Source organism: Chenopodium album, chromosome 12 (assembly GCF_948465745.1).
Source record: "Chenopodium album chromosome 12, dcCheAlbu1.1, whole genome shotgun sequence".
In the NCBI taxonomy this organism is placed as follows: domain Eukaryota; kingdom Viridiplantae; phylum Streptophyta; class Magnoliopsida; order Caryophyllales; family Amaranthaceae; genus Chenopodium; species Chenopodium album.
This window is the reverse complement of record NC_137845.1, coordinates 7342975-7360225: the sequence shown is the minus strand read 5'-3', so window position 1 is coordinate 7360225 and position 17251 is coordinate 7342975. Positions and strand designations below refer to the sequence as shown.

Below are 17251 nucleotides of genomic sequence, written 5' to 3'. Positions count from 1 at the left end.
TTAGCAAGGGCACAAAAATCTGGCATGTCATGTCATAAAGCCACAAACTGAACCAAACAAACATGTTGAAATCACACAGTTTACAAATCACTACAATACAACTTAAATAAATATATTACAAGCTGTATCTCTAAAGATCACGTTACCTCGAGTTTTCCTGAGGTTACCCTGAATTTAAGTATGAAAAATCACTCAACCATTGACTATCAAAATGGTTAAACTCACCTGTTTTATCAGAATTCTGAACACTATTATGAAAGGTATAGCCAATATTTTGTCTCTGGTTCTGAAAAACTATCAGCAGAAACATGAATAAGCCAAGTGGTTCTGCTTGGTGACATAGTGAGAAAGGTAGTTATCTGGGGAAGCAGAAGAGCCAGGTATATCAGCTGGAACGAGTATTTGTGTTTTGCCAGAAGAGATCCTCTTCCCAGCAACATTGGCATAGAATAGGCCAGAAATGGCTGGTACAAAAACATCGCTTTCAGAACAGATGTAGTAATCGACAACTTCTTCTAGTGTAGGGGCTTCTGGATTAAGGAATTGGTCCTTTTTATCCATAGGCATTATTCCCTCCTGCAATAATTGGCAACGGCAAATGCTAGTTAGATCAAATTTGCATACTAACTATATTGTTCGCATTGTGAAGAATAGTACCATGTTTTTTATATGCATTGATGAGAGGTCTTAATTTAGTGGTTTCGGTTGGAAATGTTGGTTCCGCACTACAGGCCGTTGTACTTAATAAGTTAATATTACCAAAATAAGAGAATTCCAAAAAGTTACCTTTGTGTAAGTTCTGGGAAAGAGCTCCTTTAGTGTGTCTAGACTGCTGTCCCATCTTGATTGTGTCAAATAGATTGTGGTATCCTTGCCAAAACCAATTTTTCTTAAAAAAGTAGCAATTTCTCCGGCATTAAAACAACTTTTTGTAGCAGAACCACTTTTGTCTTTGCAACCCTTCTTTTCTAAAACATCAACCCTCAAATCCACAGCTACAAAGCGGCCGTCTGACTTTCGACTCAATGTTCTCAATCGCTCCACCATTGAGTCCACGACACCACGAACTTCTGGTTGCAACTCTAAAGTCCGAAACATTGCCATGCATGCAGCAGCATCAATTTCAGTTTTTGTTTTGTCTTTTTTCATATTTACTGATGGAAAATAAGTAGCTAGCCTGATGTTGCCCTTTTCCCTGAACACTGGTTCAATATTTTCGGCAATGTGTTCTTTGGTAACACGATTAGGAACCTTCACAACAGCAAGTTTTTTTGTTGATATTGAAGGAGGTTGCTTCACTACCCTGACCACCCCATTCAAGCTAGTTGTAAATTTCTGAGAATCATACACGTCATCAAAATCCCTGCAATCGGAATGGTGGAAAAGTCAATGAGTGTACATAAATATAAAAAAGGGCTACACTTCTACTAGATTTCCATTCTTTCCCCGTATTAAATTAATCATGCATGAGGATTAATACACGGCCGGAGCGTGCAATTTGCCACTTCCAAAGCTATTTAGCAAATAATAGTTTCATTTAAAAGTTTTCTCCTCCTTTGTGCAATGATAAAATTCTGCATACCTAAATTCCACATTTCAGGTTCCCAAGGTACTACAGAGCATAATGGAATGGAAAGCAGAACCAAATATGCAGCACAATGGAAAGGAAGAGCCAACATAACATTGATACTGTCAACAGCACGAAAAGAAGAACACAACTAAAGAAAACGAGTTATGTTACAAAATTTGATTACCGACCTCTTGTCCCCCAACTTGCTTCCCCTAATATCAGGAACTACAAGAGTTGCACCGAGGTTTCTTGCCACTACCACTGCATCAGCAATCTGTGTCAAAGGAAATTTTACTGCATGAGACTCAATCAATTATTGAGATTAATACAACTATATCTACAACATAATAATGTCTGAATTGGTGAATGCACGTTGGCAGACTTTGCCCAACTCTAATTACATTATCAACTCACAATACTGAAGAGAAGCATGGAAATATTGCCATGTTTCCAATTAAACCAACTAACAACCTAAATATAGGTTTCTGGCTGCAAACATTTGATTCTCCAGGCATGTCAATATGAGGGATCCAACACCCAAAAATCTTAATGCGACACCACTGTGTATAATTCCGATTACAAATCTGGTAACAGAAGCACATCATAGGCTTATAAAAAGTAGAAAGCTACGTTTAAAGAGTAGTAGGATATCCTCGACCTAGATATCCTACTAAACACAATTAGGAGCAGTTCAGATTCTAAGTTTCTAACGAGCGTGTATGACAGCATAAACCTACAAGTTTTGTAACACAGTTCAGAGACACGAACAACAGTAAGGGTAATAATGATTACCCAGCAGAATTCTCCTATAGTTGGTGACTTGGTGGTGTTGGGAATTTACAAGTTTTAGAAAGATTATAGAGACCATAGGCCTAAGTGACAAATTGACACTCCAAGGTTTAATTAGCTGATTTCGACTGGAAAAAAAAAAAAAAAAATCTCTTTTTCACCAATGTGTATTGATGGTGATTTTCCCAGAACTTCAGATGGCCACAAAAGCTACAAACTTAAGATTAATTGAGCTACCCCAACAAGATTCTAGGACAAATTCTTGTACATGACAAAACATTTAACTCTAACAAACAAGGAAACTCATCTTCTTTTTATAATTCTATCATATTCCATACTGCAAGAAGTAATGAGATTGATCAAAATTATTGATCAGTCAACATCCAAACTAAAACAAAATTTAGAGATTATAGTATACAATAATTAAATACATAAATCACCCACCAATTTAAGGGCAAAATTAATTGCAATTTCAACAAGAGCTTTATGACATCATTAATTGCAATTTCAAGAACTTTGAAAATAAATAAAAGGAGGTGGAATCTGGTTAGTCACCTGTGAGACATGGTATTCTGGACCATCTGTCAAGGAGAAAGTAACATATCCCTCAGATTGGTCTCCTTCTTCTGTAAGAAAAAAAAAAAAAAAAAAGAAGAAGAAATTAATATTATGACATCATAATTCCATTTTTCTGAGATCCAAATATTAAATCAAATTCATAACTTTTTGAAGGTTTCAGAGTTCAGAAATTAATACCCGAACTTGGTTGGGCCCAACAAGGTTTAAGCTCAGGAGCATCTTCCTTCCATAGACCACTGCTATCAACTTCAACAGCAGATTGTTCTGCATACTTGGATTCTTCAAATTGGGTTTTTGAAGTTGATGACATCCTCACCTTTATAATATAAAATAAATGCAAAACTATAAGATCTCAATAATTCTTTTAATATACTAAAACCAAATTAAATAAGTACATTAGGCCTAAAAATTCTAATCATTTTACGATTCGATGGTTAGATGTCGACTAGCTTAGTTGGTTTAAGTCTCGGGGGTGGTATCCAAGACGTGGGATCCAATCATGTCTACATCATTGTCAATTTTGTAATGTATAGAACAGATTTCTGACATTTTTGCAGGAAAATTAACAAAACCCATCAAGTAAAAACCACAATTTAATGAAAAGATTGAAAAATTAAACCCACCTGAGAATTGGAATGAAAATGGTCTCTTCTAATCATATGAGCAAGCATAACAAACATGGTGACAGTAAGAAACCCAGCAAGAATCTGTCTTGGATCCACCATAATACTTGAGATCCAATTTCCAAACCCAAAAAGACAATTTGATGATTCCTTCTTTTTATCCCTTGGATAATCTCTCTCAGATCTCTGCATTTTCTAAATCTGTAAAAAGAAATTAAACAACAAAAAAAACCCAACAAACCCCTGAAATAAAGATTGCAACTTTATGCAAAAATTCAGCAGAAAAACATTGGAATTCAATGTGTTAATGAATGGATTAATTGTTTGCTTTGAAATTGGAATGAATGATGAAAATGAGGAGAGAGAAAATGGTAGGGAAGAAGTTGAGTTAAGTAGAGTAGAGCAGGTGAGGTGGGAGCAGAAGATGAAGGATGAGCAGAAGAGTGAGTGAAGTAAGACTTTGAAGAAAGACCACCACCGACACCTCAACAATATTCACAACAACTTGTTTTGTTTGTTTATTTATTAAAACTTTGCAAATTTTTAACATACAATACTACTGTATGAGTATATCCTGGCGTCTTTGTCGTCAACCCTAGCTAGACCTAAACCTCTATTATATACTCGGGTTATTTAATTTTTTTTTTTATTCTGCTTTTATGACATATATCTTGCAAGATTTAACTTCACCTACAATTCTGCAAATAGGGTCTTAGAAATTTTTTTTGGTGGGGTTTTGTTATAATGGTCGTAATTTGGTTATTCGTAAATGGTTTTGAAATCTTAAACTGTACTCCGTATATGTCTTTTATGATGTTCAGCTCTTAAATATCACCGTTCAAGACTTTCTTGAAAACCTGATTAAGGTATGATTATGCGAATGTGATCCTTGATTAAGAAACTACATTAAGTGGGATTAGTGCACTTAGATTGGGTTAAAAAGTCGTAATCATAACAAGAATGTGGATTGCAATAATTTTTTAACCTTCACTGAATTCCATGGAAAGCATTGACATCGATTATGTGTAAATTTCAAGATATCAAGTACACCATTTTCTGTTTTTTACTGCTTTACTTTTGGTAAATAAGGGTAACCTTTTTTCCTTTTTAATTTTCTTCCATTTTTTGCTTGTTTTTCTTTTGGTTTTTCCTTTTCTTTTTGGTTTTTCCTTTTCTTTTTACGGAATATAAATTATCAACGCAAATGTCCTTCACATTGTACTTTATGCAGCATAAGGCGTAACACTTTACCCCATTTTATTCTGCTTCCCTGACATCAAAGACTAGTAAATATAATGCTCAAAATTGTATGCATATGTAAAACGTTATTAAAGTATAATAACATTACAGTTTATGATTACTAACAGCCATATATACAATAATAATGATACTATTCTGTTTAAAGGAAAAAAGGTTACCCTTGTTTAAAGGAACATGACTTTAAAGGAATTCTGTTTTATTTGTCTTAAGTTCTTAACTAATCTCTATGCATTCAAGCCGTATATTACAATAATATGACACTATTCATAACGGAACATGACTTTACAAAGAGTGGCCACTTGAGTACTTGACATTAGGATATGTCCTCAATCTCGATTTTGTATGAAAAATACGGCGGAGTAAAAAAAAATTGAATTTGTTACTTGGCCTTTTAATTGGAAAAATTAAGGTGTGATAAGCATTATTAGGGGATAAAAAACATTGAAGTGAAGGCTGAACAAGATATATAATTAAGGCAAAGAACATAAAAACTTTCACATGAAGATAATATATAAGTAGATAAGTAATCCAGTAATCCTTGTTAATTGTTCTTCTCTGCTTGTGACATTGGACCATGTCTCAACCATATATATCTTTATGTTAACTGAAATTTAGGGAAGTTAATAATGATTGCTTAATTATTACTCAATTAAGTAATTGTTTTTCAATCATAGGTCATACCATGCTTTCATAAAAGAGTAAAGTGTCCTTAATTTAATATTTTGAGAATTTGAGGGTTCCTTTATAATAACAAACATTTTTTTCTTTCTTTCAATTCTTTCTTTCTTTCTTTCTGTTTAAAACAAAATATGGAGTAATATAAATAAATTATTGTTCTCCTCACTTATTAATTATTAAACAAAATGATTTTCAAAATTCTCGATCAACTCATAATAAAACACAATTATTTATTACGAGAAATAAGAGAACATTGAAGAGTACAAAATAAAATTAATTATAATTAAAGCTAGGTGACACAGGAAGTAGCTTGCAAATTATTTAATATATTTAGCAAGTATCTTAGCATTGAAGTAAATATTACTTGTAGCTAAAACAAGCACAATGCATGTTTATTCAAGTTACACCGCTTGTAAATTTTTTATTTGCAAATTAATCTAGATCAATAGAAGTTTGTTATAAGCTACTCCGTGTTAAATTGTACCTAATCATAGGGGAATGTTGTAATTAAAAATATTGTAACTTAAATATATTTGATGTGTCAAATTAAGCTATGTTAAGATTGGTATTCAATTGCTTGATCATATTATTCCACCATCATAATTATTTATACAAGACTTCTCCTTGAGCTACAAGGAAGAGACAACATCAAATCTTATCAAACTTAGGAAACTAATTATCCTTTTCTAAGATAAGCTAGAAAATATATCTTGTATAACAAATAATATACTGTATAGATACTGTCATATCTTTCCTAATAAGCTACAACTTCTCATTGCTTAATTACTATAGGAACTCCTATTACCACTTTTGGTTTTTTAAAAGAACAAAGCATGAAAGCAATGCATTAGGTATATATTAAAACTTAAACCCTATATTATTATTATTATTTATTAATATTATTATATATAATTATTATTATTGAACACTTCTTTTACGATCCAAGATCCTTGATCCTTAAAAAAATAATTTATTTTATCAAAAATTAGATCAGAGACTGAGGAAAAAGTTGAATGTACAAGCTTACCTACCTGTATTATTCGCATGCATCCTATTGCAGGAAAACAAATATAAGAATATGTAGGTTCAAGTCAAACTCAGATCATTTCCTTTTATTTTTGAACTCCATTTAAACATAAAATATAAACAAATTAATAAAATAAAATAAAAACTAATTCTAATTGAAGTTACAATTACGTAATATAGATTGAGAAATTAAACAGAAAAACTATAAAACAGCATAGTGTAACAGAGGGCCCACTCCATGTGAATCTTCTGCAATACTAAAATATATATAATGGTTTGTTATAAAATTAATTTAAGATGCATTATTATTAAAGTTGTATTGAAGGGCTTTTCAAAAAAAAAAAAAAAAAAAAAAAAAAAAGTTGTATTGAAGGGAAAAGACAATATACTTGTTTAGATTTGGATTAGAAGCGTAAGTGAAGGCGTACATCTTGCTATCGTGGTAGATTGTTAATCCACTTTCTATCATTATTGGACCTACTTTTTTTTTTTCTTTAAAAATTTTTTTTTTTTAGGAATTTATTGGACTTACTTGTATATACTTGAATGAGATCTTTATTTTTCATTCACGACCTCTCCAAAATATACTTTCTCCGTTCTATTAATATTGCAACAAGGAGGAAATTACGTATCCCAATGCACATTTTATATGCTACATATCTATAATTGTGTAAAAGTAAAAATTATAAAAAGTCGATATTGTGAAAGTATTTTATGAGACGAATCCAACAAGATTCCACATGACTATATTTTGTTTAACGTATATGGTCAAACAAGAGTGATGAATAGTACAAAAAGTCCATTGTTACAATATTAACAGAACGGAGGAACTATAACATTACTAATACATACTTCGTATGTCATAAATTTCATACACAACTTATATAAGGAATTGGTGACAATTATCATATTTGTTTAATCAATTGGATATTACACGATTAATAATTTCTCTTTTAAGGTTCTATCTATCTATGACATGAATGTTGCAAAATCATCACTTTAATAGCATGAGAAAATGTGATAACGGATGCCACCCTCAAGTATGTTCTAATTATACCGGATTAAACCACCAACCACAAAGTTTGTTATCCTATAAGTGTACTAGAATGGGTCTTGGTAGAACAATGATACACATATATTGAATGTATGTGGTCCCAATATACATTACCAATTAAAAATTGACAACTCATCATTAGCTAAAAAAATGAGAGGGAAATTTTTTGGGTTTTGGCGCCATTTACCATAAGAAAGCGGGACAAATTTCATTGGCGCCAAATAACTTTTCTTGTTACTAAAAAAATATTTTAGGTTACTAAAATACATAATTTTGTTACTGAGAAAATAGCATCCTAGTCAACGTCATTAATGAAGAGAGATGTTTATTATAAAAATCGAATAATATTTTATTTGACGATATTTTACAAACTATAAATCAAAAAATTATTATAAAAAAACCAATGAAATTATTTTTTAAAGATCTTTTTATAGACATCCATATCGATATATTTTCAAAAAATTTATGAAGTTAGACAATTTTAACCTTACTATGTTTGTTAAATTTTTTAAAGAAGTGTTAGTAAATTTGTCATTATTGTTACTACAAAAATTTCAAACATACTAAAAAAAAGTACAGATTATATAGTTATTACATATAAGGAACTATATAAAATTAAATAAGTGTTAGCTACAATTATACAATTATCAAGTGTTGTACGGATTAATTCATACATTGGAGGGTTTTTATTCCTTTCTTAAAGGTTTTTAATCATAATTGAGAGTTAACATGAAATCACAAAAGTAAGGTTACACACAAACTTTTATCACTTATTGCTAAATACTCTCTTGTGTTTATAACTTTTTTTTTTTTTTTTTTTTTGCTTTACTAAATAAGTTGGTTTAATTTTTTTTATTTGATTTCATCATATTTACGTATACTAGTTTACTCATATTATGTTTCAAAAAAAATTTACTCATATTAAATATGTGGAAAAGACTAGTTTGCTTATGGTATCAATAAATACAAAGTGGTAATAAAAACAAGTAGTGTTAGATAGATACAAAGTCTTAATAAAATAAATACAAAGTGTTATTAAAAAAAAGGGTGCCTTTTTTTTTAAAAAAAAGGTGCCTTTTTTTTTTAAAAAAAAGGATGAATTATATACTTGTAAACATCAAAATTGAAACATCATTGAGGCCTTTGAGAGTTACAATCTAAGTGTAGTAGATTTACTTTATAGATTTGAAGATTTATATAAAATAATTAAGAGTTTAAGAGCATGTTCACTTCAACTTAATTTCAGTTAAGTTCAGTTCTGCTTCAATTAGTTCAGTTCAGTAAATATGTTACTTATTGTTAAATATCTCATGTGTTTACGACATATTTTTTTTAATAATAAGTTATTACTTTTCGTTTGTTAAAAAAAAAAGGTTGTTACTGAAAAAAGTGTCATATAAGAATAAAATATATAGTTTCGAATACTATATTTAATTTTTGTTTTGAACTTGTATTATCTACCACATACGTACATTTCGTCTAAAATAAGGACATCACTTTATTTACGACGAAATTGTATATCAATATATCATGAATAATTTCCTTATAACAACTAAATTAAAAATACTACGTATTGAATAATATTTAGAGGACTTGTTTCAAACTCTATCTTTAGACATTGTTCAACTACTAATTAATTATTTTGGGATACCAGTTAAACAATACATGTTACCAAACAAATAAAAAACGTCGTTCCGATTGTAATTTGTACTGTAGTCAATTTTACCGTGGTTACCAAATATACCTTTATTGTTACTATAAAACAATTAAATTTAACATTTTGATACAAAAATGTATTTGTCCTGTATTTTATGGTGGAATAAAATAAAAACGCAGGAGATAATTTTTGTACAAAGATTGTTTCATACTACGTATTTGTTTATTTTTCAAATCCAATTTAAAATGTTTATTGTTCTTTCCAAATTGGTGTACAACTTTTTACTAGTCATACCTCGCGTATTTCCAAGAGAAAGAGATTATAGTACTGATAACCTTTTTATCGTCTTTTAGTATTTATATAAGATATGTCGCATATTAATAAGGACTTTTTACAAATGAAGACTCTTCAAAAAAAATTATATATAATGAAATACAAGCCAATAATTATTTTTTTAGGGGACCTTATCAAATCGTGATGCTAGTCTATTAAGGATTTGAGAAGAAATAATACATTTATTACAATTTTATACTCCGTAACATAGAAAGTTCCTTTGATAAGTATACACTTTTTAATTGTTTGAATGCGATCCGTCAACAAATTTATAGTATTTACTTCATTATTTTGATTATGTATGACAATTTTCACACTAAATGATTATTTCAATTGCTAAAAAATTATCATTGTTAAATTATCCATAATCTTTACTTGATAGAGCGGCATATTTTCCTCAAAACATGAATTTATTTTAAACAAATACAATTATACATGATCAACGCCACTTTAAAATTATAAATAACTTTTTTGTAACCTTTGGTAGTTATAATTACCAAAAACATAATTACACAAGATTACTGTAAAAGGTAACAACAAAAAAATAAAATAAAAGGGAGAAATATCGCTTTAAATAATCTCGTAACTCAGAATTGATATGTGCTTACCATATATATGTGTTCTTATGTTACTAAAATCCATAGTATGAATTGTTGTGTCGTTATCAAATTTGTGCGTACCAAATTTAGTTTCCTGAGTTACAAAAAAAATTTCTAATAACATTGTTCAAATATTTTGGGGCTTTTCCGCCATTGTCGACGACCTAAGACCATTTTCAACCACTGCTGTTGTAGGCCTTCAAGTCTCCTATTTATTTACTCCATATTGATCAATATGCCCTCAGTTACTTGTGTGCCTTTAACAATTATAGTATTTCAACAAAGAACCCAAATTAAATCCATTTGAAATCGATAGGAAGAGAAGACCCATTTCACTACTTGAAAATGGGTATATTCTGCAAGCATATCCATTTACGAATTGGAGACAATTAATGGAGGAAGAATAAGTCAATTAAACTGCAAAACCTTAATAAGGAGATATCATGACATTGAAAATTTAGCTAAACTTCTGATTTCTCTCTTTCTTCTAGTTTGATGTTAGTTCTTGGCATTCTTGTAGTATTAACAAAATATCATATCTTAATCTAACTATTGACATCCCTGGGTTACAGTAGGTATGATCAGGCTGCGAGCATAGTTTAATTGGTAAGGTATTTGGATTAAGTCGCGTTAACACCACTAGGTATGCGGCTCCTTATGAACCTAAAAAAAAAAAAAAAAGACAAATTAGGTATGGTGTTTCAAATATGGGACCTTGCTAAGAGTCTACTTAGTATCTCTAGGTTCATAATTCGTGCAATAAACATGAAATAATAGCAGCATGTTTTCCTTTAAGTGCTAACTTAAACAATACGACCTCTTGGGTGAGAAATCACTGGAAAATAAGATCATAAGGAATGTCATCGGCCTTTCTCCTCTGCACTGTTCATCGAGTGTTGTAAAAATGATTATTTATTTATTTATTTATTTTGTACAAAAAAAATATTAAATTACTTGCATTGGAAATGACAATTAATTTGAAATTAAAACCTTTGATTTTTTATTTAAATTTGAATGAAAATTGAAACTAGTGGATTTTGGGCCCCTTTAAAAGAACCAATAAAATGCTACCATGTCACAATATGTGTAGGAGCCACATACATCAATGTATGTGTAGCTTTTTCGGGTCTTGGTAGAAAAATTTGGATGTCTGATTTTCCTCAACATGTTTGTAATTTAATTATTTCTGATTTTCAATTGAGTAATGATAGTTGAGTTCCCTTATGCGGTTTTGATTCAAAAAAAAAAATTAAAAAAAAATTAGTGTACTAGAATGTAGATAGTATTTTAGACAATAATAAATGTATATGTTTTTTATTACTCCATAAGAAAGAAAGACTAGGCATTGCGTACATAGAAAGGCAACAAAACTCTAACCTTCAAAACATTATGATTTATTGTTGGATTCCTTTAAGGTGGTGTATTCCTTTTAGTTGATTAGATTTCAAGATGTTAGTTGGATTTATTGTTTTTCATTCCAGCAAGTAGTAAGCCCAACTCAGTTAAAAAGTACAATCCATTACAAAAGTCGTTAATCTGCAATGTAATTTTGCTTATAAATACATTATGATTAACAAAAAGTAAAAAGAAAGTTTTATTTCCCAAAATCCAAAAACTTGCATATCTTCTATAGCATCAACGAACAACTTACTTGCATCTCCAGTAGCTATGTCTTTTGAGTATATTTCCGCAAGAATATCATAGTGATGAATGGAACTCCAAAGAGTCCAAACAAACCCTTAGCTTTCTTATGAGTCTGCAATATAAGAGAAGATAATGCAAAATATCAGTTTCATCAAACAAATCTGCTGAAGTGCAGAACAAAGTAGGCGTAACATAAAATCCAGACAAATTAGGGTCTAAATCCTGCATAAGAACACCACAGCCAAGGCAAATTTGCAGCATTTGAGAAGCAATTTCATCAAATTACTTTCTCTAATCAAATTACTTAAGATGCTAACCTAGCTGAAAATCCTGAAACTGAAAGTACTGAACTACTGCTGGTGCAAAATGAAATATTTGAAAGGATAGATGATTGAAGCCATGCCAAATAGCCACAAAAACAAAGCACAAACAGTTTAACAGAGTAAATATAATGCAGAAGCAATCAGAAAGGGATAAGTAACAGAACCCGTACTCTTTCTCGTCAACACTCTTTCTTAGTTACACATTTGCATATATGAAGAGGTTTAATAGGTAGTTTCCACATAATATTTATCCAAATTTCATCTGGTAGCTCGCCCAATCTAATATCCTTACATTTTGCCCATCCATTCTTCTTCTTTATTCAGCCAAACCAATTGTTTTTGTTTTTTTTTTTTTTTTTCTCTAGGAAACATAGTCATTGCCAAATTAAATTTTTAGTTATCAAACCTTGCTGACTTTATACCCAGAATTCAATCAAGCTTTATTCCTTCAATCAGCCCAAAAAGAAAGAATCTTTAAACCCCCAAAAAAAACTTTTATTTTCTAGGCATCAGAAAGTTAAAAACCAAATTCATGGAACCAAATAATTAAGTGTAAATAAATAAATAAACCCTAACCTCAAAAAAGCTTCAGTCTTGGGAGTTGGCGGTGAGGGAGAAGGTTATTCAGGAGCGTTGGGAGGCAGTTTGAGGTTAAGAGGAGATTATTTTAAATATTACGGAGTATTTTTTTTCTTTTGATAAAATAGAATATACAGATTGTTTAAAATATCTAAAACTAAAAATTGAAGTATTTGATAAAATAAAATATAATTGAAGTATTTGGTCTCCTTCTTCTGTAAGAAAAAATAGAAGATATTAACATTATCATAATTCCATTTTTCTGAGTCCAAATATTAAATCAAATTCATAAACTTTTGAAGGTTGCAGAGTTCAGAATTAATACCCAAACTTGGTTGGGCCCAACAAGGTTTCAGCTCAGGAGCATCATCCTTCCATAAACCACTGCTATCAACTTCAACAGCAGATTGTTCTGCATACTCGGATCCTTCAAATTGATGTAGTCATAATCAATAGTTTTATGATCTGAGTAGCATAATCATTGCACAATTTGTTAATTAATCATTGCACAATCACCTCTAGAAAACAACAAAATGGCTATGAAGGTCTAATTCAGTAATTTATAACATTGTGACAGCATATATATATTGACAATGCCACGGAACACAGTAATGAAAATTGATGTGCTGCTGTAAGTTAGTTTACAAGCCAGTTGCTTATCTCTATATCTGTGTGCTCTATACAACGGCTGAAGAATCAATTCAAACTTGAAGATCACAAGCATAGTGCAAGCATCTCATCCATCTAATGCACTATCAATTGTATGAAAGTCTGACGCACATCCTAAGACATGAGTTGAAATAAAAGTTTTCCCCGAGTGATCCTCAACCGTTCACTAGTCAAGGACTTTTATTACAGCACTATCACAGTACACAAACCTTATAGCACTAGATTACGTGAAGAAAAGTGTTTATACAATAGATGATCAGTCATGAAATATATTGAAATGATTGGTGTACTATCACTTGCCAACTGGACACAACATTTAGAGAAGTGTTTTCATTTCTTCAAACAAGCTAGAAATCTAGTCTACAAGTCTGTATCTTAAACATCTATGTAACAATGACCTTCTCCTTTTCTTTCCATATGATCTACGACAAGGTATCAGAAATTCATCCTCAGGATGTATATTATTTGCTTACTTAAGAAGATTTTAAAAAGCATATAATAGCCCGACAATGATTATGTCAGTAATTTCTGGCTGAAAGTTTTTAGCAATAAATCCTAAAGAAATAGCAGCTGTAAAACAATAAGAATAAACAAAGGTTTTTCTCTACATACAGAAGAATCAGCCATAGAGACATAATGACATTTCAAGGATGAGGATACAATGAATTCATACAAACTAGCAAGTACATAAGATAGGGATACAGGAGGGAAATTATACAAAATACAGCAACTAATTCACCAAATTGTTACGGAGTAATAAATAAGAAGAGATTCCAAGGAATTTAAAACCTCGGACCTTTGGTAAAAGAACTGAACCTTCACCCATGTAAACATAAACGTAGAATTATTGCACCATAAACATAAACATTATGTTCAACATGAATCAATCAAAGTCCCACCAAAGCGTGGCCCATAAGTGCGTGCAGCATTGATGCCGCTAACAAGGGTTCGTTGTTTGTGTACAGCCTTGCACAAGTGGTACAGAGATGCCCAATGGTGCCAATGCTGAATGCTGAATGCTGAATGCTGAATGCTGTGCCCGCGTTCATTATGGTTTCGTTAACCAAAGTACACTCTTCCCCCGTAGCAATCCCCATGTACATGCCCAGAAAGTCTGGACTTTTACTCCTTTCCCCCATAACCATCGCCATACTAGGGTTTATGTTTCGATTTTTTATTTCAATTCTTCTTTATACCGATATATCTCTATTATTTATACTGTATATAAAGGGAATGAATTGAAGGGGAGGTGGTATCCAGGTGAATTACAATTTTACCCCCTTCCCTTCCCTAATTACACACTACCATTATGGAAATCTTGACGGAAATAAAAATACAACTCCGACGGGTCTGGAAAATGGAGACCTGGATCCAGTTCCGACGGGTCCAACGGATCCAGACCCGGATCCGGGTCTAATATATTTTGTCTAATTTTTTGCAATAAATGTAATGTTTGGGTAAAAAAATTTCAAATTTCCGTCGGGGGGTTATTAGTTCATCAACCTAAATTAAAGTTATACAACTAATCTAAAAACACACCACTTATACACTTATATTTTGAAATAAAAATTATAAACAATGAAAAAAGTAAGATGTTACATGTAATACCCCTAGTATTTTAATACTCTATCTACATATTTTATAAAGAAAAGTTTGGTTTAGTTTTTACTTTATCTTAAATTTACAAGTTATCTCTTTTACTTTAAGTTTCGGGGACGAAACTTGTTTTAAAGAGGGTAGATTGTAATAACCTTATATTTTATGGGGTGATTTCCCAAAATAATGTAATAATATAAACTAATTCCTTATATACATTGGTTTAAAAACTTTTCCCACAATACCGTCCACGTAGGCTCAGTTTCAAGGTTCGGTATTTGCAAGTATAAAACAGCTAACATTGTTAACGGTTTTAACTAATATAGATCAGAACCTCTATTGATATTAGCGGTTCTATGCATAATTTGACTTTTTGTTCGGTCAAAAATTGGGTCATGAACAAAAAAGTAAACCTCTATTTTGTTCTATGCATAGTTTACTTTTATGGGTTTTTGGGTTTGGTCAAAAACGGGTTTCGAGTTTTACTTTTTTGTTCATGACCCAATTTTCCTGAGTCGGTATTGGGTCGGGTTTACTTTTTCCAGGTATATTGGAGGATGATGTGGCGCATGTACATTGGAAGATGATGTGGCACACTTATACGCACAACTCATGTACTTTGAAGAGTGCCACGTGGCACCGTTCTTTTGAAAGAAACGCCTTTTAATATATGTTATAGATTGTACGGAGTAATTTGGTTAATGAGCCGATATGCTCATGAACATCTCGCAAATAAATTTGGTCAAAGCTTAGTCAAAGTTAAAGTTAAAGCTCGTTTATATATAAATAAAAGAGTTTGAGCAAAATTTACAAGCTCGATTAATGAATAAGATTTACCCGAATAAGGTTGTATATATTCGACTCGTTAACAATCGCAAAAATCTCGTTCAAATTCGTTAATAAGCTTGGTTGTAATCATTTCGATGTGGGCAAGATTAGAGCTGCAAATCAGCTAAGTCGAGCCGAGTTTTAAGTTGTTCGAGCTAAGTTTGATTGTTTAATGTTCGAGCTAATTAATACAAGCTCGAACACTAATACTTTCAGAATAGTTAAATAATTAATGACAAAGTAGAAAAAATAAATGGCAAATAATTGCAATATCCTTCAATTCATTGGTAGACTTAATTGTAATGTTCAAAACATTCTTTTATTTTATTTTGAATTGTGATTTCTTGTTTTAATTTGGCAATTAATTAATGATAGTGTTGATAATTGTCAAATTTACCCATGTAAATAAAGAGTAGTGATAATTAGTAAGAGTATTGTGGTATTTTCATGTGGACACCGCCACCAGCTCCCTTTCCCTTATATAATAGAGGTTATTCCTGATTTTTACTCCTCAGACAGTAAATTAATGCACAATAAAATGTGGAACAGAGGGAGATTCAATATAACATCATTTAGGGTCTCATAGTTAAGCTTAATCACTTCATTATCTTACTTAGGTCAATCCCTTTTTTTCTAATGGAAAGGTAAACGATATACAATGGCTAGAACAGTCTTCTCTCAAGACTGTAACCTAGCCTATCAAAAAAATAAGAAAAACTTAGCCCGTCCATAAAAGGATCAATATATATCTTGATGATGCGGAGCGTAATGTCCTAAAGAAGCCAAATAATCAACACAACGGTTAGCTTCACGATAGACATGTCTGGTCAAAAGTATGCAGAAGAGCAACAATATCCTCCAGTAGCAGTTGGATACGCCAAGGACTGGTGAAAGAACCCTGCAAAATATTAATAACTGTTAGATTATCGCCTTCAATAAAAATGTTGGAAAAACCTTTCTCTTTTGCTAAGAGAAGACCATTGCGAAGATAAAGAGCTTCTGCAACCAAAGAAGAAGTTGACCAAGATAAAAGGAACGAGAGGCAAGAACGGAACCATTATGTTCTCGAAGGAGGACCCCGGCAACAGCTAAGTCGTTCTAGACAGATCCATCAAAATTTAATTTGATAGAGCCAACAGGGGGAGGAGACCACGAAACAAGGATAGAACGAGAGGGGGAAAGGGGGAAGAGGTAGTAGGGGAAAAAATAGAAAAGGAGGAATGAGAATCAAAAGAGAGACGACATGACCATTCAGAGTAGGAGGAAATAGCGTGAATAATAGTAGGAAGGGGTAAAAAAAAGACTTAAATAGCAGCATTTTGAGATTTCTAAATGCTCCACAAAAGATAAAGAAGTTTAGCCATACTAAGTGAGGAATGAGAATGAATATGTCTAATAGTGTCAAGGAGAAAAGGAAAGGATGGGAGAAAGCCAAACCAAGATG

The 17251-nt window shown here is 31.5% G+C and overlaps 1 protein-coding gene across 2 annotated transcripts; it reads right to left on the bottom strand.

Annotated features, from left to right (window-relative positions):
- Positions 1–48: 48 nt before the first annotated feature.
- On the bottom strand, positions 49–4056 carry LOC145570200 (protein MANNAN SYNTHESIS-RELATED 1-like). Of its 2 annotated transcripts, none has more exons than XM_081629228.1 (6): positions 3562–4056; positions 3116–3254; positions 2915–2982; positions 1759–1844; positions 787–1363; positions 49–576 (listed from the first exon to the last, which is right to left on the bottom strand). In XM_081629228.1, the coding sequence occupies exons 1-6, from the start codon at positions 3751–3753 to the stop codon at positions 298–300; spliced, it is 1341 nt and encodes a 446-aa protein (XP_081485354.1). In that variant the 5' UTR covers positions 3754–4056; the 3' UTR covers positions 49–297. The 2 variants fall into 2 exon arrangements, with proteins under 2 accessions (XP_081485354.1, XP_081485353.1); XM_081629227.1 differs by having other exon boundaries at positions 2915–2985; positions 3562–4055.
- Between the last annotated feature and the right edge of the window lie 13195 nt (positions 4057–17251).

Bases quoted from the DNA above. Each gene is read 5' to 3' on its own strand.
- LOC145570200 (XM_081629227.1), bottom strand. From the start codon at position 3,753: ATGCAGAGATCTGAGAGAGATTATCCAAGGGATAAAAAGAAGGAATCA. The intron at 3,255-3,561 runs GTGGGTTTAATT...TATATTATAAAG, and splicing joins ATTTTCATTCCAATTCTCAG to GTGAGGATGTCATCAACTTC. The intron at 1,845-2,914 runs GTGACTAACCAG...CCTTTGACACAG, and splicing joins CAGAATACCATGTCTCACAG to ATTGCTGATGCAGTGGTAGT.